A 25,063-nucleotide genomic window follows, 5' to 3' on the forward strand; every position below is an offset into this window, starting at 1 on the left:
AAGTGAGCTTACCAGATGGATGGAGAGAAGACTATTTACAAGGGCATTTAGTGATGGAGCAAGGAGGAATGGATTCAAACTGAAAGAAAGTAGGTCTAAATTAAATATTAAGAAGAAATTCTTTCCTTGAAGATGGTGAGGTATTGGGACAGATTGCCCACAGAAGCTGTGGATGCCCTGTTTCTGGATGTGTTCAAGGCCAGATTGAATGGAGCTCTGAGCAACATGGTCTAGTGGGAAGTGTTCCAGCTTGTGTTAAGGAGGGTTGAATGGGATGATGTTTAAAGTCCCTTCCAACCCAAGCCATTCTGTGATTTAGTGGTGATTCTATGATCCTTGGATAAGTAAGCATTGAAAACCATTGATTTCAACTGAATTGTATTTTGAAGACTGAAACATCAGTTGTGGTGTTTGTAATATGAACTTAAAGTGCTTCATAATCAGTATGGGTTTGGATTAGTTTTAAGAATGCTTTTTTTGGTTTTTTTAAACCCTCTAAGAGTGTTAATGATTTAAAATCTCTCAGGATAGTTTACCCTTTGAAGACTTAGGTTCTCAAGGCAAACATGAAAATAATGACCAGTTTTCTAAGTTTAAGCCCTGAGTACTAGATACCGTGTAATGAGATGGCCCCTTGTGTTTGATTTTATTTAGCAAGATTAACTAAGGTTAAACTAAACTGATACCAAATTATTATAGTGTAAGTAAGGCTTAAAAAGTAGTGGGCAGAGAAGTTTTGAGGTACTTCTGCTTGCCACAGGCTTATCTTACAGATTTCTGGTTTCTATTTACAATTCTTTTCCTGTTAATTTTGAAAAGATGGATCACTATATTTTGGCTTTGTTTGTTTGTATGTTTGTTCTTTGTAGTAAATGATGTTGACAGTAATGAAACATATCGCGTTGAATCAGTCTGGACTGTTTGTTGGGGGGAGGAGGCTGGCAGTGAGGGTGGTCAGATGGTGGAATACTATCTCCAGGCTTATTGGTACACTGAATTCCATACCACTTTCATTTCACATACATCCTGTATGGTCCTATTTGAGTCTAAATCTCAGGATCTCAATGTCTTGCAGTTCAATCCTGCCTGAACTTCACATTCTTAAAATTGTGTTTTCACACAATTCCTCAGGGACTGATAATGAGTGCAGGTTTAAGTACACCTCATATATATAAACTCAAAACCCATTTTGAACCATTTCTTTCTTCCCTAGTCCTCCCCACTCCTACTACTTCTTCCCCCTACAAACACACATTACCCTTGCTTCATTTTTGGAGGAGTGATGCAGATGCCCGGTTCCTGGAACTTAAAGCTACAGATGACAGTGACGATAGGAATTCATTCGTGTGAATTTACATATTTACATCATGCTAGTGTCTGTGCCCATGATCTTGCACCTAGTGGATCTTGATAGGTATCATGGAAAGCCCACTTTATGTGCTGGCTATTGTTAATCCCATTCCAATACACCTAAGATGTACTGGCTTCTCTTTCCACTTCACATGATGTTTCAAATACATATAGCTCTTCTCATCCTACCAAATCAATTACTCCTTATAACCGCTGAGGTACCATGCAGAATTAACTTCTTATTTGATGGCTCATGCTTTGCACAGTCAACCCCTGCTTTATATTTCTTCACGCTTTCTAATTGAGGCAATTCTAAAGACTGTATGATGGTACTACTGAAATGAGTTCCAGACAAGTAATGCAGTCTTTGTTACAAGACTAGCCTTTTTTTGGGTTCTGCCCTACCATTTTGCTCAGACTGCTCCACTCTGGTGAGACCCCATCTGGAGTATTGTGTCCAGCTGTGGAGCACTTAACACAGAAAAGATATGGACCATGGACATGTTGGAAAGAGTCCAGAGGAAGGCCATGAAGATGATCAGAGGGCTGGACACATCTCTTATGGGAAAAGCTGAGAGTTGGAATTGTTAGTCTGGAGAAGAGGAGGCTCCAACGGAGACCTTATTGAAGCCTTTCAGTACCTAAAGGGGGTTTCAAGAAAGCTGGAGAGGGACTTGTGTCTAGGACAAGGGAAATGGTGTTAAACTGAAAGAGTATTAGGTTTAGATTAGATACTAAGAATAAATTCTTTACCCTGGTGGGGGAGAGGCATGGAAAGAGGTTGACTACAGAAGCTGTGGCTGCCCATCTCTGGAGTGTTCAAGGCCAGACTAGTTTAGGCTTGGTTTTTGAGACTTGGAATACTATTTAAATGACAATGTCTTTCACAGATTTTTTTAGACTAAGACAGTGGTGTCCTGCAAAAACTTCAGGTGTTTCCCTGTACATAACTGCACATTTAATAGACAGTAGTTACTGCTGTGGTACCATTGACAAATGCAGAAACCAACAGGAAGGAAGAAGAAAGTGTAAAAGTATGGCAGCTATAACTGTAGCAGTGTAAATCATAATTAAAACAGAAACAATGGAAATGATAATATTTTCAAAAGTGTCCTGTAGGTGTGGACCATGAATTGCTAATATTATATATATATAAGTTTTTAAAATGGGATAATTGCAGGAATTTTATGCCACGTGTTTGGACGATTTTTTCTAGAATACATATACTTAATTTTGGTAAATGATTCAAGAAGTCTTTGGCTCCAATAGACATTAGAATAGTGACTAAGCATTGGAAAATATATGATATATTGTTTTATTCAGTTTTCATTGATTGCTTTTGTGGTTGTTTTTTGACTGCCACCGCTTAGAAGCTGGGGGAAAACCAACAGCTTCTGAGGTGTTGGAAGGAGAAAGTGATAGATGAGGTAAGGGACATTTTAAGTAAAATTTGATGGAGATGAGTGGGAGCTAATATCTGAAAGTATGGGTATGTCATGAAAACTTTTGGTAATTAATTTAATTTTGTGTTCTTGTGCATTGAAGGTATCCTGAATTAGCAACTGTGTGCAGAAATTCCAATACTCTAATTTTGTATCCTGGAGCTGATGCAACCAACTTGGAGGAAGTGGCAATGATGTCTTCTAGTCCATCTGTTATGATCATCATCGATGGAACATGGAGTCAGGCCAAAGATATATTTTACAAAAATTCTCTCTTCCGCCTTCCCAAGCAGGTGAGTTATAAATTGTAAAATAAAAATTCTAAATTTGTCTAATAGATGCTTGCTTCTGATCAGTCCAATGGGAGTGGTTTACTGAGGATGTAATCAGCTAACAAGAGAAAGACAGCTTGAGCAATTATTTAAGCTATCTGTAAGATTGTAAAAAAGATGATTGTTAATATTGGGGGCTTCCACTTTCTCACTTGAAATTCTTTTTGTTTGTTTTTGAGATAGTGTATGTAACTTATAGTAAATCCTTGTTTTGCAAAATTAAAACTAATTTATGTAGAAAATTTTAGTGTCTTGTTTAAGACGTTAGAATACATAGATCGAAATAAGCACTTCTTGATTAAAATAAGCATTTCTTTCCCCCTGAATAAGTATTTTACATTGCAGAAATAGAAAAGCTGAAATTTGAATTTTGTAGCCTCTTAGGAAAGGGTCACACAATTCTCGTGTGTGGTGTCTACCCTATTGAAAACTCTCTCTGAGGTAACATGTGACAAATATTGTCCATTTGACTGTTTGCACAATAATTTTGTGTCTTTATCTTAAGTATTTTCATCAGACTAGGATTGTTTGTCTACATTTAATTTTTTGACAAAGCTGCCATTTTTATTCAGGGACATTATTGAAAGTGCATTTTAGAAAAAGTATTAATACCAACAGTTTTACTAATGGAAAAAATAATTCCCTTCATCATTGGATCATAATTAGTATCCCTGAGGCTGTTAAAATGTTTATTTTATTAAAATAATTGCCAGCAAACTTATTAATAATTTTACATACAAGTAATGCTTTTAAAGTTATTAAATCCCACCTAAAGCAAATTGGAACTGATAAAGACTTTGAAGTTATAGAACAAGTAAAAATAATGTAATTAAAATATACAGATACTGCACCAGAAACCTCTTGGAAAATTGAGCAGTAGTATTGACTATGATGCATGAAACCTAATTTAACAAAATTAATAAATATAGAAATAATTAATATATATTTCAAAAATCCATAATACCCAGTTTGTTACTTTACTGTAGATTTATTTTACTGTTGCATTAGATTTCACTAGGATATTAAAATGTGTATGTGCACTACAAGAAAATACAAAACATTTCATATTTACAAACGTGTTCCTACCATAGGAGGTTATTACACCAGAAAGACTAGATATAAATCACACCTGCATGTGATTTTGTAGACACGTAATTTGTCCATAACTGTTTTTGGTATGTTAAGATGTTTTGTACAAAATTTCCTAGCTGTAGGAGAAAATGTCGGTATAGAATGTTAATCTATAACTCTCTGTACATGAACATGGATAAAAACATGTAAAGATGTGACAACCTGGAGGGATGGTTTTCTGGATGGAAGTTGATAACTGGGTACTATGTGCCTTCCCTTCCTGCAAGTGGGCACCTCTGTACAGGGTGAAAGACTTTGCAGAAGTGAATGACTGGATAATGGTTTGCCTCTGGGGTGAGTTGCAGACTTCCTTTCAGAGAAAGTTCAGAGGCATTGATCTATGAAACAGTGATGCAAAGGATCATACTTCAAGCTCTAGGGAAAAGCATCAGCAGACAGCAGGAATATAAAAAAAGATTTGCTTCTTTGTGCATACTTGAATTCTGTATTGCATGGATTGCAGTCTTTAACAGTTGCAACTATTAATCAACACTCCACTTCTTATCTGGTCCTTTTTTTTCAAGGGAAGGTATATTCTGCCATCCCTAGCCTTGTTTTTTATTGGAATTGCAGTGCTGCCCTTGTTTTAAAGGGTTTAAATTCTTACAGTAAATGGATAATACAGTGGTTCTTGAAGTATTAAGATACTAAAAGTATTAATTTTTTCTTAAACTCTGGTAGATGGTTTCATCCTTCTGATAAATATAGCAGAGCTAAAACAATATTTGGGTTGATTTTTATTTAATATGCTACTTAATACTTTCTATTGTTGAAATCACATGGACATGTTATGATGACATTGTTGAGTTCCCAAGTGCAAAAATAGCTTCCTGCAGAAAAAAATGTTTTCCCATGGTGAAATGTGACCTGGCTGACATTTAGTGGTTTGACTGTTATTTTAGCTTTATTTGTGCTGTGTTAAGTCAGAACGTGTGCTGTAGCTGCAAGCAGTCACCTGTGAGACAAGGCTGAGTGAAGACACCAGCTGAGTGCAGAGCAGTGCGAAGGCTGTGTTGGAGTGCTGTGGACACACCTGCGTGTTAGACTAAATTTGGCCATTTTGTGTTGAAATGAGCTAGAGGTACCTGTGCAACCCCCTAGAACTAAAGGGTTAAAATTAGCATTAATGTGGGAGAAGGTTATTATAAAACTGTCTGCAAGTAAACACCGGCACTGTTAGGGACTAAACTTTGTTCCCCCTGTGACAGTGTTCAGTTTCATCTTTCTCAATGAGCTAGACATCATGGACAACACTCTAGGGTTTTTCTGGCATTTTATTATTTCTACATTATTTCCAGTTTTCTGCATCATACTTCATATTTAAGTACTCTGTAAATGGTTCTCTATTTGAAAAGGGTTTTTGCTGATCAATTCTTGAAACTTTGGGTTGATGTTCTGTATTTTTTGAGACGAAAGTGAGTAGAATATCTCTGTATTTGAAATTCAAGAACACGGACTTTGACCTCAGAGAGAGAATGAGGTGGATATGACAACAGTTATATAGAGGGGATATAAAAGGTGAAGAGGATGTGATATCTCTGGGCATTATTTGTAGTATAAAAATAAACTAGAATTATTCAATAAATGGTGATTTGAGCTTTTAATCAATATTCCAGAGGTAGAAAAGAGTTATTTTAGTAATGAAGAGTTAGCAATTCTTAATTTCAAGATGTACTACAAAGACACAATAAATTGGAGGCATTGAAAGGAGTATTGTATTACTTTACAGCTTTGCTGATTTTGGGTAATACAAATTGCTATATTGAATGATTTTCAGGATACTGTGGGACATTTTAATAAACTTCACTTTTGTTTTAAATTAGTATTAAAATCTTGAGATCTCCAATAAAAGCTCTTTTAATTAACAGCTCAGCCATCAGAGCATTTTTCTTTGAAAAAACTGTTAAAAGAAGTTTAAATTGTGCTATTTCAGAAAGCCCCAGAGAAAACATATATATATGTTATATATAAATATAACATATTTAACTTTATCAGAAAGATGTAAATTTATGTCTTGATCCAGAATCATTTTTATTGTCTGGATTTTTTTCACAGATTACAAACTTTATAACAAAAACGTATGAGGCACTGGGCTTAAGGTGACTTTACAGAATCACAGAATTAACTGGATTGGAAAAGACCTTTGAGGTCATCAAGTCCAACTTAGAACAGAGCACCACCTTGTCAACTTGCTGGCACTGATACCAAGCACTACATCCAGTATTTTCTTAAGTCTTTTTACCTTCAGGGACAGTGACTCCACTGCCTCTCTGAGCAGCCCATTCCAGTGCCCAATCACCCTTTCTGTAAAAAAATTCCTCCTAATGTTCAGCCTAAACCTCCCCTAGGACAGCTTAAGACTGTGTCCTCATATTTTTAATTGCATAGGAGAAGAAACCAAGCCCCACCTGGTCACAGTCTCCTTTCAGGGAGTTGTATAGAGTGAAAAGGTCTCCCCTGAGCTGCCTCTTCTCCAGGCTAAACACTCCCAGCACCTTCAGCTACTCATCATATGACTTTAATAGTCTTTAATATGATTATTACATTGATTAAGTAGGGTACTTCATGACCTGGAACCCTCTGGAGAAGCACATTATCCCAGGATGTTTTGCATAGCCGCAACTGAGGAAGAACAGGCTTTCTTGCAACAGCTACTCTTGCAGAGAAGGTATTCAGCCACCTTGGAGGAGCTGATGCAATTAGTTTGGCATTTGGCACAGTTCATGTGGTGGTGTATTGTGTGAAGCAATTGCAGGCCACTGTGGGTGAAGCTACTTCTGTTTGTAAGGAGATAAGCACAGCATAGTGGGAAGAGATGACTAAACCCCCACTTCTGGCCTTCTACTCCTTCAGCACCAAACAAGAATTGAAAAAGTTAACCTGAATACCACATATATAAAAAGTAGGCAATCTATCTCAAGTCCTCACTGTTTTATTGGAAGTAGGTAATACAGAAATATTTTTTATTTATGGACAAGTATTTCTGGATCACTTATAAATCCAGGAATCTGCTATCCCGAACCTGAATGAATTATTTCTATCACCTAATATTGTTTTCCTTTTTTAAAAACCCAGAAAATCTTTAGGTCATCATGCTTATGCTGAATTGTAGAAAATAATTATTCATTCCTTAAAGATATTATGAAGTGCTACACAGTTGGTTGTTGGCTTTGTTGGCCATTTTTCGGAACGGATGGGAAATAAAGCGAAAAAGATTACTGGCATTTTCTGGATAATGTGGTTTACTTATTATTATTTTTGCCATCTTCCTGGTCTTGTGGCTGCCCAAGGTGCAGCCAGATCAGGACAAGGGAGTCCCTGTCCCTGGCCTGCAGCTCCTCCTCTCCCTCCTTCTCCACTCTTGGGGTGGTTTGAGGTTTTATTGCTGGGGCATTGAGGTTGGGTTGGGTTCCAGGGCTAAATGTTGTGGGACCTGAGGAAGCATGCGATTGTTCTGAGGCTTTGACTGAGACCTGTGCCCACTGGAGGGAAGATTGGTCATCTTTTAGATGAAGGCTTTGAACCCCTTGTTCGTAGTATGTGTTTGCCCACAGCTTGGACCTCCAAGATCTGTGCTTGTCCCAGGGTACTGTTCCTCTTTCTGTGTGGGGCCAAGGCATGCTCACCTGTCATCTCCGCTGGCTCACCCCTGGGGAGAGGACAACAGAGTCTCCTCCCCTTGCCTTGTCTGCCCTTCTGGCAGTGACTCAGCCCTGAGGGTGGCTCAGTGCCCTTCAGGCTCACTGGCTCTGATTCTCAGGCTCAGCAGAGGTTTTGCACCTCTTGGATCTTGTTGGATCCTGTTTTTTTTCCTGGCGGCCCATGTGCTCCCTCCCCAGAGGAGAGGAGTTTTGCGTCAAGAACAATGCATATCATTGTGCATGGTGAGACTGAGGTGGCACTGGCAGCTGCACCATGCTGTGCTGTTGCCAAGGGGACTGACTGTCCCTGCCCAGGTTCTGGAGCAGCTTTCACCACCTCAGTGTCATCCCATTTTGTTTTCAAAATAAAAGGGAGGGGAGGGGTGGGAAGAATTAATATTCTGGTATTCAGGTACCAATAAATAGTTTTAAGTGAATGTGGAATGATGCATGAAAACTGTATTTCCCTCTAATTTTAAGCTGAGGCATCAGCATCGATCTAGCCAATAGTTGAGAAAATTCTATTTTAGACAGTCAGGAATGGGGCATAAAGTGTAGTTCACTGTTAATTTTTTTTCTTTTTCTTCCTATGTTGTTATATGTAACATTTATACCTAAGAATCTGTAATGCTTTGTCATTTTGTAGTGACAAAATACTTTCTAAATATTTTGGAAGACTACAGAATATTTTCATGTAGTTAGTGTTCCAGTTTTAATGTTACTATTTGCATAGATTGTTTAACTTCTTGTTTCTGCCTTAACGCACTGTTAGTCTGAATGGCATGCCTGCTTGTGCATGAGTGGGCTCAGTTTAAGGTTGGGGAGGCTTTATATTCATTGTGACTTTTTGACTCTTTGTTGATGCACTCTTCTGCTACTTAATGGGCATAATAATGTCAGCAGCATTGTGCCAACAAATCATCCTATTTATGCATTCACCACAGCATTGCTGTTATTCATATATTCAATAACTCATTTTCTCATCATGCCTTCACAATTTCTGACACATCTATTTTGTTTTTCTTATACTTTGTTATATTAAAATTGGTATAATCAGCTGACATCTGGTTCCTTACAGCAAATTTTTGAGTTCTACAGTTCAGCTTGCACTGTATGCTTAAATCTGCTTGACTCATCATGAGCATTTGTGAATGTATGCTTGTATTGTTAAGGACTGGTTCTCAAGTATTGGTATTTTGATATCCAACTTATGATTATGCGTGAGATCTCTCTTGTTCTTCCTCTCTCTCCCTCACCCTTCCCTCCATGAGGTGGAATTTATTTTCTAATGAGCTTTCTTAGAGCCCAAGAAGTCACTTCTAAAGAGTATAACAAATCTATCTGCAGTCTTGCTTGAGCTTTTAAAAAATAAGAGGTGGCTTTGAGATCAGGGAATCATCAGTAAATCTGACTTACTGTAATTATTCTTTAACTGTTGAAAATAATTTGTATATTTCTTGTCCTGCAAGAGAATCTAGAATTCCAAATACCATATGGAGAATATATGGCAGAACCGTCCGGAAGTTGCAAGAAAGTATGTGTACAGACTTTGATTGTTATTCAGAGGTTTTGACAAACACCATCTATACCATCCTTTTAGTGAACATTTAGAGATTTGTAGGCTTGAGTTTTTTATCAATATCAAGAGCACCTATTTGCAGTAACCCTTGTAGAAAAATAACCTTTAATAGTCAGAAATTATTTCAACTGATGCAAAGCAGACTTTGTGTATGAGCATTTTTAGTGAGGGCCATGTAATTTTTTGTTGATCAATTCACCTATCTGTTGATCTCTTCACCTGTCTGCATCAGAAGAGTGCTAATCTCCTGTGTGCTACACTGCATTATGTTTATATAAGGTCGTGCATGACTTTCCTAAGAAGGAAAAGTCATTCCTCCAGTGCTTTACACTTCCAGGACAATTGAGGTAAGGAAGTTCTTGAAATAAGGATAAAGCATTCAGAATGATTTTTTGGACACAAAATTTATGTTTAGCTCTAGAATTGTCAGTTTTCTGAGGATAGTCATGTATCAATGCCTTCTTACCCCGTCAGCAGTGAAGACTCAGAAAGTCTTAACATCAGTGTAAGATTATCATAGTCCTGATTGCATTGAGTATTGCATGAGTATTGAGTCCCATATTGCATGAGTATTGCATATTGTTGGCTGTGATTCTGCTTATCCTTTCACATATCTAGGTACACTGCAGTAATACCTGTACCAAATAATTTAGTGGAAAATCTGATTAAGAATAGGATTAGGAGATCCAGGGATATATATGCAGTATTGATGTAGCTTAATGCAACTGTTGAAAACAGGTGACATATCTTAAAAGTTTACTGAAGCTGTTTACTCACCTGTTTCATAGCTCCTTCAGAAGCAATTTGACTAAAGCAATGTGTAGAGGTCTCTTTTTGCAGATATCTCACCAAATACTCAATACTCTCAATAAAGCTAAGTGTTATAAAAAGAAATGCTGTCTTGTATAAAAAATGCTAAACAAGGCATAGGTCTGTTTTCATAGTGATTGTAATTTTATTTTATGAGAAATTGTTAGTGGAGCCTGTAGTGAATCCATGTTGTTCAATATATTCTGAAGTAATACTGAAGGTATACAAGTTAAGTGACAAAATGTCATCATGACATTAAAAGTGGTAGTGGTAACTCTGTGGAGAGTTGTATAAGGAGTGTGAAGTTCAGTAACTAGACATTAATACAGCACAGGAAATTCACTGTCAATAAATATTAATGAAAGCATATTAAAAAAAAGAACTTTTTAAAATCTCTTAACTGGACAATTTACTTGTTAGCAGTGAGATTCTGGGATTGTAATAATAAATTTGATGAAAAGCACAACTCAGTGCCCAAGAACTAGATGCACATCTGCTGGCTTGAATGCATGCATTCTGTCCCTTTCAGGCCCTGAGACACCTACTAAAAAAAGTGCATAAAAATTCACAAACACTAGAAGAGAACTCAGACATCTAACTATATTATCTTTGTACATTTTGGACTTTTCATACACAGAAGACGATATTTCAAATCCTGAACCAGATTTGGAATGGTTGAATTGTCATGCACTTAGGCAATAGCATTGAAGATGATATTTTTTCTACTTTGAAATCTTTGCACCAAATACACCTTGAACACTTCTTGTAGTAATACAAATTGAAAAACTGTTTGCTGGTCCAGTGCAGAAATTATTTTAATTTTTAACTGGACCTGGGATTCCAATTTCTTCACCTTCTGTTTAGTAGTAGTAATCAAATAAAACCTAAGAAAAATGGCCTGACAAACCTCTTAAAGGGGCTCACATTTTTTAATGTACTCGGAGTTAGTTGTATGGGAGAGAAACTGACAAGATAGCCTCAAGCAGTCAAACAACAAAAAAAGCTTTAATGGCAACTTCAGAAAAGCAGAGAACCCTTGCAAAAGTTTAAAGCAACATACAATTAACATAAAGCACTTCAAAAAGCATTAACTTGATTCAATTTAGCAGGCTCCAAGCCCGTCTGATTTTAAGTTTCTCAAAACTCCAGGAAGAGGAGATTAGAAGAAGAAAGAGAGAAGGACAGAAAAGCTGTAGAAAAGCACAACATTCTTAGTTCCCATGGTGTTCAGCTGATTAGGAAGTCCAGCAGAAAGCAGAGTCAAGACCTGTGCTTGCCTCATGTCCTGGCTAAACTACCTTTTGGCTTTCCTGCGCTCTTTCCTCAGGTGGGACTTCCCTCATCTGCCCACTCTGGAGTAAGACTGGGGCTCCAGAGGCAGGTGTTGAGTATTGCCTCTGTCATGCCAGGGACTGGCGGCCGCTGTAGGACTGGGATACAGGACTGGGGTGGGCTGTGTGGTGCAGGGCATCGCCTCACCAAAGGCAAGGCCCAATCTGCCCTTTTCCCCACATGTGCCCGCAGTGTTCCAGCCAGCAATCCATCCAGTCTATTGGATACCTTGTCCAGCATTTCACTGAATTCACTGCAGCTCACCTTTTCTGCTTTTTACTGCCTTGGTGATTACTTCAAGGTCTTCTGTAGTGTATACAAAAATTTCTCTTGCAAATTGTAGAACCATAGGATGGTTTGGGTTGGAAGGGACTTTAAAAAATCATCTAGTTACAACCCTTTCCACAATGGAGAGACCACATCAGTGGACAAGGAAAAGGCTACAGGTGTCATCTATCTAGACTCCTGTAGAGCTTTTGACAGGCTCCCCCACAAAATCCTTTTCTTCAAATTGCAGAGAGATGGTAGGCTGTTTGATGGATGAGGAAGTGGGTGAAGTCACGTCCAGAAGGTAAAGGCTCAGTGAGGGTCAATTGCTCAGTGTTCCCATGGGAAACAATTGCAAGTGGTGCCCTCAGTGATCTCTACTGGGAGAAGTGTTATTTAATATCCTCAGTAATGACACAGACAAAGGGATCAAGTGCACCCACAGCAGATTTGCAGATGACTCCAATCTGAGTGGTAGGATGACACTCCTGAACAATCGGATGTCATTCTGAGGGACCTGGACGAGCTCAAGAAGTGGACCTGTGGAAGCCTCATGAAGTTCAACAAGGCCAAGTGGAGGGAGGCTGAAATAAATGACCCTTAAAAAGTCCCTTCCAATTAAACTATTCTATGATTCTATGAAAATAAATAAATAAAAAACCCCTGAAGTTTGGTGTTTGTTTGTTTGTTTGTTTGTTTGTTTGTTTGTTGCCTTCCTATGTATGATGGGCTTTCAGCTCAGGTATCCTATCCAAATTTTGCCCAGAGTAGTTAAACATTTTCTTAAATTAAGTTTCCCCCATTTTTCCAATTGCATATAGATGTTCTTAATTACACAGTTTGATAGGCTTGAAATGAACTAGAAAAACCACGGGATCTGGTAGTACGTGTGGTAAATGTTACCATATGCTTTCTTTCGTAATTTTTTTTAAAGCTGTTTGCTTATATTTATAGGAGGTTCTTCAAACCCTGTGGTAAAATGCATCATCATAAAGCTGTTAAAGTAGGTTGTACATTTGCTGCCTATTAAGGGTAAACATAATGATTTTGAGGCAAGACCTTCACAGTGATTTATGAACTCGTTTGTGGCAGTAAACTGAAAAGTTTCAAGGTACCACACAAATGTTCTTACTCAGCACGGCATTCGTCAAAGGGTCATTCCTGCTGAGTTTATTTATTCCCTTCTGTCTGACCTTTTTGTGGCATTCTCTCTCTGTGCATAAGATTGGTACAGTCTGCTAAACATACTTCTATTTGCAAACAATATAATCCGGTTGTTAAGAACACTTACTGTTAAATTAAAATACCATAGTACTATAAAAACCCCCTCAAAATGCTTCACTGTCTTCAATACAATGGAAAAGTGTACAAAAGGTGTTACTGGTGACAAGAAACTGTGGTCTTTGACCTCATAAACTGGTTAATTAAAAGCATTGCTGCCACTTCATAGTTGATGTGATGTCTTCTGAAAAGGCCCTATAAATTTGAAATGTCAAGGTTGGTTATATGCTATCTAGAACTCCAGTCAGTGGAAGAGAACTTCACCAATTTGTCAGGCAGGGGGAGCTTTTCTTACTCTCAGCTTCTGAGAAACGTGGTGCAAATCTGTTACAGTTTGGAAGACAGTGTGATTAAATATTTATGAAACACTTAGGCATTTCTGTTTCTTTTCAATTGTTCACTGACCATCTTGTAATACGCCTGAGGAGTTGTAAACACAAACTGGTCTTTGAGATTCCAGAATTTTGATCTTTTGCCAAAGTCAGTCACGTTAACATCTGTTTTAAGAATTCTTTGCCAATTTACCTTGTTGCTCTTGTCAAAACTTCATGCTGTGCAAAGTGAGTAGCACTTACTTCTGTGTTGCCTCTGCTGGGTGAGCATGGGTTCACAGATGGGAGGCCTGAGAGTAAGTCTTATCAAGCAGCTTGCTTGAAACTGTCATCAAAGGGATTCTTTGGGAGAGCATTCTTAACCCTCTTCTGTAGGAATCAGTGAAGGGATGTGCCAGCTATTTTCAAGAACTCACTGAGCATTAAGAAATAAAGAAAGGAACTGCTCATTGAGTATGGAAAGCAAGGTACAAACTCTTGCCACTCATTTTATTTAAAAGAAAGGAAGCAATTAAAACACCCCATTCCTCTAGGGGTCCACCTGCTTTTCAACTGAAGTGGTGCTACTGGAGTTACTTGGTGTGGGAATTGGGCAGGGAGACCCTAATAGAGAGTCAGGAGAAATCCTTAGTTTGAAACTTTGGGAAACCCCCTGTTATGGTGAGAAGAGTTGTCTTTTGGGAAGTTGTTATGCAAATTGATTTGTTCATATAAGGTTATGTTCTAGCATGTTCCCGGTTTTTTTTCCCTGTTTGGTTTAACTTTGCTGCAGTCATTTGCATATTCCTAATCTCCACTTCCTATTGGCTTCTTCCCCTTAAGCTCCACCCCTACCTACCTTATGTAAATTACTGTAACCCCTCCTGGCCGGGGCCCTTTCTGGTGAACCCTGTATTGAAAATGCCTTGCTGTTTGTTATTTTGCCCCTTATTAAAGTTCTTTCTTTTTCAGGTCACCAAATTGTGCCCGTCTCTCATTTATTTTGCCACCAAATGGACTTTCACTCCTGAAATCCCATGGTGACACCCCAGTCTTCCTATCCAGGCTCAGGGATTGTCACACTAGGTAGGAGAGTCCCATGGGCTTTCCCTGAAAGGCTAAATGCTAAACAGGAAGTCATAAAATGCCACCTTCTTTAAAGCAAATTGTATGGCAGATGTGATGAAATGCAAAAGTGTCAAAAGGCGTAGGACACTGAATTGTAGTTGGCTGTAGGGTCTTCTTTCAGCAATTCAACTTGCAGCAATACCAGAACTATCAATACAAAATTAATGCATAATTTGCTCAGCTATGCACCATGCATATATGAAATACTGCATTTTCACTGACTTGTTCCAAACAAATTTCTCATCCATCTGTGTATGACACTGGTGATTTTACTAATAGTCCCACAGGACAGTGCAGTTATCCTTAGAGTGAAGAAGCTCTGTAAGCCTTGATAGTAAATTTTTGTTTGTGCATTATATTGCTTTTTCCAATTGTACAATTTTTTTGGTTCAGCAAGAAAACTTGTTTTCATTAAGTAAGTAGCTCATAACCTATCCTGTGTAAGATGACTTGTAAGATAAACGTAATCATTAACAGCTGTTACATATTGTGGAATGTTTGATGTGTTCAGTTTTTAGCTTCTGTCTCATCACAACCAAAACATAAAAAAAATATTTCTAACTCTAGACAACAAAATGTTTTATGCTAGTACTGTCAGAAATTGCTGTTTGAGAAAACTGAGATCAAAGGGAGAGAACTGGGAATTATTTTGAGTCAAGATTGCAGGCACAGTTGAGATATGATGCTGAGCAATCAACAGCATTCTGTCCTTCTGGCATTTAGGTTAATTTGAATGACATTGGTCACTGACATTTTTCTGGTCATAAGAAATACCTCATACCTCTCAATACAGTGACATTTTCTTTGTGAGTGAAAGATGATTTTACAGATGTCAGAAGTGTATATTGCTTTATTCTTGGTGTCATGTTCCACTGTGGGGAACAGCAATGAGTTCTTTTAATAATGATGGTCTGGAGGGAAATTAAGCCAAATGAGGCAAACGTTGTATCTGAGAACCGTTTATTGGTAACAAAAGAGCAAGATAAAAAGGAGTTACTCTACCAAAGAGAGCTGAAGAAGACAGAGAAAGAGGAAGAAAAATGGGACAGGGGGAGAGAAGGAGAGGAGACTGTGGGAAAAAGAGCGCATTACCACTGGAGGTTGGGAGTGCCATTGATGTCCATGAGGCTGGGTCTGTGCACTCTGCCTGCCTGTGCACAGCTCCTGTGGTGACGGGTGACTGGATACGAGGTGAGGGGAGCTCAGGCAGAATGTGCAGAAGCCTGGACCTTCTGGGTTGTGGTGAGGATCATCGTGGTGTTCAGGCTCGGAGGCAGGCTGGGTTGGACACAGGTGGCTCAGGCAGGGATGCAGAGATGAAGCAGGCAAGGACGTTGGTCAGGGACACAGGGAGGCAGGACAGACACGAGAGTGAGCAGGAGCCAGCGAGGGCAGGAGAGCCAAAAGGCAGTCTGGGACCACAGCAAAAGCCTAAGACTCAAAAAGCCCTGAGTCAAAAGAAAGTTTTGATGAGCAAGTCTCAAAAGGCATGTCTCAAAAAAGCTGCTCAAATCACCAAGCCGCAAAAGCAAAAGCACAGCCCCAAGCCAAAAGCCCACACTCAAAAGGCAAGTTTGAAAAGCCCCCAAAAAGTCAAAAGGCAAAGACAGAACAGCCCCCCAGAGCTTCTGGTGCAGTTACTTTTTATGCCTCTGGCTCCTTGCAAGGTCTGCCTGCTGACAGGAGACCATTGGCCCAGTTGAATGTCCCACTGCAGTCCACTGCTGGAGACCTTTTCCCATCTGAGAGAGTGCCTCTGGCATACAGTGTCTTCAGTGTTCCCCTACTGTCTGCCTGTCCCATGTGGGACATGAAATGGTTGCCAGGCAAAGTCTCCCCAGAGACAAGGCTTCTCTTCATCTTCTTCTCACTGCCTTCTGGACATGGCACATGTGTAGCCTCTCCCCCACAAGCCTCTGACAACCATTGTTGAGGCATAACAAAACTCACTGGCTCCTCACACTTGAGCAGACTTTTTTTTTTTTTTTTCTTTCATAATTGTTGTCAAACCCTTTAATAAATCTGAGTATCTAGGTGCTAGAACAATTCAGGAGCATTTGCAAATTTTCTACCATCGTACCCATGCTGATATTCTCATGGGATATGAACATTTTGTAAAAAGTAAACTCAAAATTTATTTAATTTTGATAGAATTTGCTTTCAAATGCTAGAAGAAAACTTTTTTATTCTTTACTCATTCTTTTCATGTTCCCTTCTGCCCTTGCCAAAATTATTCTCAGAAGCGTCTTCCACTTCTTTTCCCCTGTCCACTGTGAATAGCAGTGGCTACTGCTATTCACATACAGTAAGAAAACAAGAAATTACACAAACTAAAAAACAATTAGTAGGTTCCAAAGAACAGTGTCATTGCATTGATGCTACAGTTTGACACTGAAGTATTTAATTTTCATTTTCAATTTTCTGATGTTTGCAGGTATAGTTAAAGGCCGTGGCAATACACGTAATTAATTTTTCTTCCTTCATTTCATGACCCCATTCTCTACATTCATACTCTGCTCACTGACTGAATTTACTTGCAGCACTTTCCTGTTTTATTAATTATTAAAAGAAGAGTGCTGCATAAAATATTGAACTGTTGGCTGACATTAATTTTTTAAATGTAAGCAGAGCAAGAGAGATATTACCAGAAATAATTTCTAGAATTTTTTCCTTCTCTAAATACAAAAAAAATACAGTGCCTGGAAATTAACTGGAAATGCATAGTCGTTTTACAAAGTTTCATGAATAGCCTATGACTTGTACTTTAAATATAATTATTTTTCCATAGCTTAATGGTAGTATTAAATTATTTCACTCTTTAGTAATAGGTCACATAATGTAATTTCAGAAACTGAGACCATGACCAGATGGTATTTTAATTATTTTTTGCGGAATATGTAGTCCAGATATTCCTAGGACAGCCCTATCTTCTGTAATGTCTTACCTGTGAAGATTTTCCTTTCCTTACACTTTCACTGCCTGTTAGCTCTTAGGGTTTTTTGGCATTTGGATCTGCCTCATGCTGTGTTCTTTTACAGGAGTTAAAACTGTTCCTTTTAGGTTAGAACTACAGCTTGTCTGCACTTGCACTTTATTTCAGTTACCTGTTTAACTGAAGACCAATCTATTTTGCGTCCCTTAAGGACAGTTAGTCCTCTGGTGTGTGGTGTTTTGGTGGTGTTTTTATTATTATTATTATTATTATTATTATTATTGTTTGTTTTGTGTATTTTGTGGGGGTTTTTACTGTTTTTTTGGGGGTGTGGTTTTTTTGCTTCTTGTTCTTGTAAATATTCATACAAGAGACAAAGGGGATTATACATGTTCCTTGGGGCCGGTACTGGGGCCAGTACTGTTCAACACAATACCTTTGTTAGTGACAGGGACCATAGCATCAACAGCAGCCTCAGCAAGCTCCCTGATGACACCAGGAACATGCCGGAGAGAAGGGATGGCAACCAGAAGGACCTTAGACAGGCTTGAAAAGCAGGACTGTGTGAACATCAAGAAGTTCAACAAAGTACAAGTGCAGGGTCCTACACCCGGGTCATAGCAATCCCAGACACACCCACAGGTTGGGCAGAGAAGTGATTGAGAGCAGCCCTGTGGATGAGTTGGGAGTGATGACTGATGGAAAACTCCACATGAGCCAGCAGTGTGTACTCACTGCCCCTCTGCTCTGCTCTGCTCTGCTCTGCTCTGCTCTGCTCTGCTCTGCTCTGCTGAGACCCCACCTGCATGGTTCTGGGGTCCCCAACATAAGGAGGACATGGAACCCTCAGAGCAAGTCCAGAGGAGGACATTGAAGTTGATAAAGGGATCTGGAGCATGTCCCCTACAAAGCCAGGCTGGGAGAGTTGGGGACGTTCTGCCTGGAGAAGGAAAGGTTGTGTGGAGACCTCATGGCAATCTTGCAGGATCTGAAGGGGCCTGCAGGGGAGCTGGAGAAGCACTCTTCATCAGGAACTGGAGGGACAGGACAAGGAGTAATGGGTACAAACTGAAAGAGAGGAAATTTAGATTAGATATTAGGAAGAAATTTTTACTGTGACAGTGGTGATACACTGGAATGGGTTGCCTAAGATTTCACATGCCCCAAGCCTGGGGTCTCAAGGCCAGTTAGGATGAGGCCTTGAAATACCTGGTCTAGAGGGAGGCGTCACTTCCCATGGCAGGGGTTTTTGGGACTCCAGAAACTTTAGGGTGTCTTCCACCCCTTAACGTTCCATGATTCTATAGTTTAGGATTCAAAGTGTGCAGATGAACATAAGCATCTGAAGTAACTTTCAGAAACATCGTTTACTTTAATGGTTATTTCTAAACTACTGAATTTTGCTGGTGTTTCGGCTACCTTATTTAACAATCAAAAGAGAAGACTATTTGATTTAACTTTGCAAGAAGTGGCAAGTACTAAACTGTTGAATTCTGTTAGCATCCTTGAGAAGACGCCAAAATTTTAGGTTCTTACAAGAACTGGAATGTGAGATACCTGGTAAACACACTTCAGAAACTATTACATAAAGCAGAAAAAACAGGGGCCTGTTGTCAATAACTTTATAGAAGAAATTATTGTGTGCTAAGCAGGTCACTGAAAACTATTTTGTGTTTTTGTTTAGACTTCTGATTTCATAGTTCATTAAAGAGAGAAGTATGTAGCCTAAGGAATGATTAGGTAGTTGTTGGACTTTCTCAAAACAACCTGGGTACATTGTACTAATGTGCAAGTTTGAATTACAACGTTTTCCTACAAGAAAAATTGTGCTTTGGAACTTGAATTTTCCTTTAACTTTGTACACAATCCTATGTAAATATGTTCAATGCAGATGTGTAGATTAGATTACAGATATATTTGGAAAAGTGAGGTATCTAATTTGGTTGCTGTTTTTATCTTTAATATGTATTAAGCTTGCAGTTCTTTCAACTATTTAATAAATGGAAGTTTCATGTTTATGTATCAAATTCCCCATTTATCACGAGATAAATTTGGAAGTGGGAAGTTTGCTATGTAAGAAACTTGTCTTCTCCAGATACATTATACTACTAGTAATGTTTTTGTTTACAGTGTTTTTTTTTTCTGTCCTGTTTCATTTACCACATTTTTTTACACATAGAAAATGTAATGTTACCATGTGTGATCATAAAAGGTTTTTGTTTTTTCTGATTTGCTTTTTAGAGGCAATATTTCTTTTTTATGTTCATTGCTTCCTTACCCAGCCCAACAAATTTGGCCAAAGCACTGCAGGAGCACTCTAAAAACTCAGTGTGGCAAGGGTGGTGTGGATAAAGTGTATAAATGTGTTTTTGAGGGGTTTTAATTTCTCAAAAAAATATTTTTTTTTAAATTCCCTAGGAATGTGATGTAAGAATTTCTGTCTGTGAAGGATACATTCTTTTTACAATTTATTTTCTTGTCAATCAACTGTGTCTAAGAGTGAAAGCAAGGAACATAGTAGAGAAGTAATCTGTACAATCTAAATTATACTTATTGAGACAATAAGAGGTTTTAAAAGAAAGCTCAGACTATCTGGCAACACTAAAACCTATTTTTTCACTTATGTGAATGTACTTATGACATTCGCAAATATTTTTCTTTATGCCAAATTACAGGCTACTTACTTTATTTTGGACTTGTTTATATGGAAAAGAAATATAATGGAATACTAGAAGTGATGTTTTTAAAAATAGTTGTTGTTTGACCTAGTCATGGAACAAAGAGACATTGTGTAGGATTAGATTCAGATTATGAGCATGTAGTCATTCAGTGAGTAGCTCTCCTGGATTTCTTCTGGACTGTTTAATCACTAAGTAGCCCACAGCAATGAAATATGGTTTTCAAATTGGCTTGGTTCCAGAAGCAAAGAGCATTCTTGAAAGCACATCGTGGCTTAACGTGTTTTCATAGATGAACAACATTTTTGGTGAAAGAAAATCTGGGCACTTTTCTTATGCATGCATGCCTTGTAAGAGTGTTACAAGATTTCTGGTTTTGACCTGCAAAAAAGCTAATCAGTAACTGAGTTCATGTTCTTCTGCAAAGGTTGAATGGAGTATTTGTCAGGAGAATCTGCACATAGCCACAGAGGCAGCAGAAGCAATTACATTTCTTTCACAGACAGAATATTATATATTTATCACAGTTTCCACCACAGCAGCAGCAAGATGTCCTGAGGCTGGTTGTAGTGATAAGACTCTGGAGTTTAACCTGACATCATGAATGAAAAGCCTTTATGGGATGCCTAATGAGAAAAGTTCCTGGGAAATTGTCAAAGACAATGTGCAAAATATTGTCATTTCCTAGAAATTGAACAGATTACTTCAGGTTTACCTGAAAGTCACAATATAGTCTGTGATTTATTTCACAATTTTACATGGATATATGTAAATATTTAATCAAATGACATAGAATCATAGAATTTTAAGGGCTGGAAGGAACCTTAAACATGCACTGTCAAGGGTGGGGTTACCTCCCACTATACCAGGTATTTCAAGGCCTTATCCCAAGTGGCCTTGTGACTCCAGGCTTGGGACATCCATAACCTCCCTGACCAATATCTCACCCTGTTCATCAGTATCTCACCTTGTTCTAGGATCTCACAGTAAAAATTTCTTCCTAATATCTAATCTAAATTTCCTCTCTTTCAGTTTGTACCCATTACTCCTTGTCGTGTCCCTACAGTTCCTGATGAAGAGTGCCTCTCCAGCTCCCCTGCAGGCCCCTTCAGATCCTGCAAGATTGCCATGAGGTCTCCACACAACCTTTCCTTCTCCAGGCAGAACGGCCCCAACTCTCCCAGCCTGGCTTTGTAGGGGACATGCTCCAGATCCCTTTATCAACTTCATGTCCTCCTCTGGACTTGCTCTGAGGGTTCCATGTCCTCCTTATGTTGGGGACCCCAGAACCATGCAGGTGGGGTCTCAGCAGAGCAGAGCAGAGCAGAGGGGCAGTGAGTACACACTGCTGGCTCGTGTGGAGTTTTCCATCAGTCATCACTCCCAACTCATCCACAGGGCTGCTCTCAATCACTTCTCTGCCCAACCTGTGGGTGTGTCTGGGATTGCTATGACCCGGGTGTAGGACCCTGCACTTGTACTTTGTTGAACTTCTTGATGTTCACACAGTCCTGCTTTTCAAGCCTGTCTAAGGTCCCTCTGGTTGCCATCCCTTCTCTCCGGCATGTTCCTGGTGTCATCAGGGAGCTTGCTGAGGCTGCTCTTCACCAACAAAGGTGTTGAACAGTACTGGCCCCAATACTGACTCTTGGGGACACCACTGGCCACAGGTCTCCATGTGGACAAGGAGCTCTTTACCACAACTCTTTCCATGCAGCCATCCAGGCAGTTGTTTATCCACCAAGTGGTCCATCCATCAAACCCATGTCTCTCTGATTTGGAGACAAGGCTATCATGTGAAACAGTGTCCAAAGCTTTGCATTAGTACAGGTAGACAGGTAGACAATGCCGATTGCTCTGCCCTTATCCACCAGTACTGTAGCTCCATCACAGAAGGCATGTGTAAAGCCATGCTGGCTCTTTTCAATCACCTCTTTGTTTTCCATGTGCCTTAGCATGGTTTCCAGGAGAATCTGCTTCATAAGCTTGCCTGGCACGGAGCTGAGACTTTTCTGTAGATCCCTAGATCTTCTGCTTTACATTTTTTGAAAAATGGGTTTGTTTCCCTTTTCCCTGTCTTCAAAGTCATGCCCTAATGGACAAAAGGTTTTGTGACAGGTATCTACTTTTTCAGGCTGTCCATTTGTGACAGTTGCATGGCAGTTATTCCCTCTAGTATTTTAGAGAGTGCTCTTAAGATGTCACTTTAAATTAAAGCCAAGGTTTTGAACAAGATAACTTATTTATATTCTTGATTTAAATTTCAGTAGCATGCTGAGACTAAATTTATTCAGCCTGTCTTCTCTGGCACAAAGGTAATTTTACTTAACTGCATGATATTTCTGTAAGATACAGAAAACTGTTTTGGCTTACAGGTAAAAGGTGCTTGTGCAAACTGGATACTGGGTGAAAGATCTTCCCATGTCTGTCACCCATCTTCTGTCTGAGGTTGTTCTTGCAGTAGCTTCTAGAGAATGCTCTTACTGCCCAGCACCTTAAAAGCAATTTTTTTTAGCTTCTAGAAGGATTGGCAAGATAGCAGGATATGGTTGTACTCTTTCTGAGATTTTTTTTGTGCCTTTTGAGTTAATTTATGGCTATTTTTTTTTAACTGAAAGGTATTTATTAAAAAAGTAGAACAAATGACCAGTAACTAGGGCCTGTGTTAAGGAGGAGGACAGATGGTACTTTCTTCCTTCATTCTTGAAAAGTTAAGCAAATTAATTCCCAAGCTGACATGCAGATTTTCAAAAGAGACTCTCAACATAAAAAGGAAGGGATCATAAGTAATACGTTTTCTAATAGAAGCCGCAGAAAAATATATTTTGCCTCTGCCTGTTTTGAGATGCCTGTAGTGTTATTGCAGAAAACAGAACAGGCAAGAATTGTTTAGTGTACCCTGTGAGACAGATGTACTAACTTTTCTGAGTTCTTGATGATGCATTGTTTCCAACTATAATGTTGCACAATGTTGGGTTCTGTTTGGAGAGTGAAGCTGGTGAGAGTAAAACTGGTAAGAGTAATGATGAAGAAATCGACATAGGAAAAGTAGAAAGATACTGGTATTAAGGAGAGGACTGAGGAGAGAACTTAGAGCTTTCTGCTAGACCTCCAGTTCTATTATTTAAAATAACAGAAATCAGTTTTTGTCTTTATTGACTTGAATTTTTAAAATTTCAAACAGCAGGTCTTTGACCCCATCAAGGCAACACTTCTCCTCCCATCAATTTTGAATAGCTGAACAAGATCAGCTGGGTCTTCAGTTGCCTGGAACATGTCCAAGGAAGAAAAACTCTGCCCCAAGAAACACTGAAGGGTCACAATTTTTATTGTGGTTCAAGTCCTTTGTAAGTGCTCAAAGGCTGTCGCATTTGCTAAGGGAATGGTGTGTTGGCAGATAAGCCAGTGTTGTGTTAGCGTAACAGTTTGTGAGAATTGCTGAAATTCAGGCTTTTGGAAAGAGGAGTCTTGAGTTACAGACAGAAATGAAACTTTATTTTATGTGTTGTTTCATATTTCTGATGGCTTTGAAACTACGTCCCCAAACTCCTTCGCACTTACAGAGAATAGATACACAAATTTCAGTGTCTTGGCTGAATTCAAGTGAGTATTTGCATTCAGTTTATCTAAAGTCCTCTCTAGTTTTAGTTGGTTGAGATAGTTTCTGTCTTCTTTCTTACATTATTTTGGTGGTTAGTATTAAACTGGCTGCTGTTTTTTCAACTTGTCATTTCTTGTATTTTGTTAGAAACGGATATTACTCCAAAGTGTGCATATGATTTGCAAGTTACTTTGAAGCAAAACCAAATTGTTGTATTGTGGTATCTATAATTTTATGGAGAAGTGCTTCTAAAATATTATAATTGTTGTTTTGAAATATACTTAAACAGGGTATTTGTGTATAGTCATTCTGAGAGTTTGAAGTCTATTGTAAGAGGTAGACAGTGTGATTTTGTTTAAATTAACTGTACATGAGCTTTTCTGTAAATCTGAACTAAACTTGTTCATCTCAATTTGAGATACACAGGTGACAGATAAAGAATTAATCCATACAGGTAATGCAGAAATTTGGATGAGATTGTTGCAATGTGCTATCTGAAATTATTAACTGCACAAAAGGCAATGCAAGTTTAGACCTCTTGGTGAAAAATGAGAAGTCATCTTCCTACCCAGTCAAGTCTGAGGATAGATAAATATTTCATATTTCATCTAGGCAATTTTTGTCCAAGAAAATATCTTCCTGTGTCTGAAATATTTACTAACTATACTAATTTGTTTTGGTTTCTGTATTGTTTCTGCTTTGTTTTACCATTTAGTTTATGTTCTGAGTGGGTAGAGTATTGTGTGTTTTACTGGTTCAGTAAATGTACCTAGTTTCAGATGGGAACTTTGGTGAGTCTGTCCAATTTGCAGTAGACAAAGACTACCCTGACTGTATTTCAGGTGACTAAGGATAATTTCTTTAGATTCTGTGCTGCTTTAAAGGGTAGGGTAAAATGCATGCTGAAGGAAGCCTAAGAGACAAACTGTAGCTGGCAGTTGTCTTGGTCAGGTATTCCTCCTCTGATCTCTACCACTTTCTATGGTATTGTAATCTTATCCCAGGGAATATGTAATTTTTCAGGAAAATGGATGGGGGCACTTGTTTCCATCCTTGTCATGAAAGAAGAAACTTCATTGCTGCTGCTGTTGCTATAAGTACTAGAAAGTTGCCCTTTTGTGCACTGTCAGTTGTTTGAGAGCTGCAATTACACAGGTGTTGGCTCCATGGTTGTGTGTCACAGTGCAGGCCCCTTTTCTTTATAATTGTGTTGCAATCATTGGTAAGTTTTCTTTCTCTGGGGAATGT

At 38.7% G+C, this 25,063-nt stretch overlaps 1 protein-coding gene across 1 annotated transcript in view; it reads left to right on the forward strand.

Annotated features, from left to right (window-relative positions):
• The window catches only part of DTWD2 (DTW domain containing 2), a 71,957-nt gene that overhangs the window by 39,959 nt on the left and 6,935 nt on the right, over positions 1 to 25,063 (forward strand). The window contains exon 2 of the mRNA XM_040090126.2: positions 2,896 to 3,085. Coding sequence (XP_039946060.2) covers positions 2,896 to 3,085 — 190 coding nt within the window. The remainder of the gene's footprint in view (positions 1 to 2,895; positions 3,086 to 25,063) is intronic.

Source organism: Hirundo rustica, chromosome Z (genome assembly GCF_015227805.2).
Source record: "Hirundo rustica isolate bHirRus1 chromosome Z, bHirRus1.pri.v3, whole genome shotgun sequence".
Lineage (NCBI taxonomy): Eukaryota > Metazoa > Chordata > Aves > Passeriformes > Hirundinidae > Hirundo > Hirundo rustica.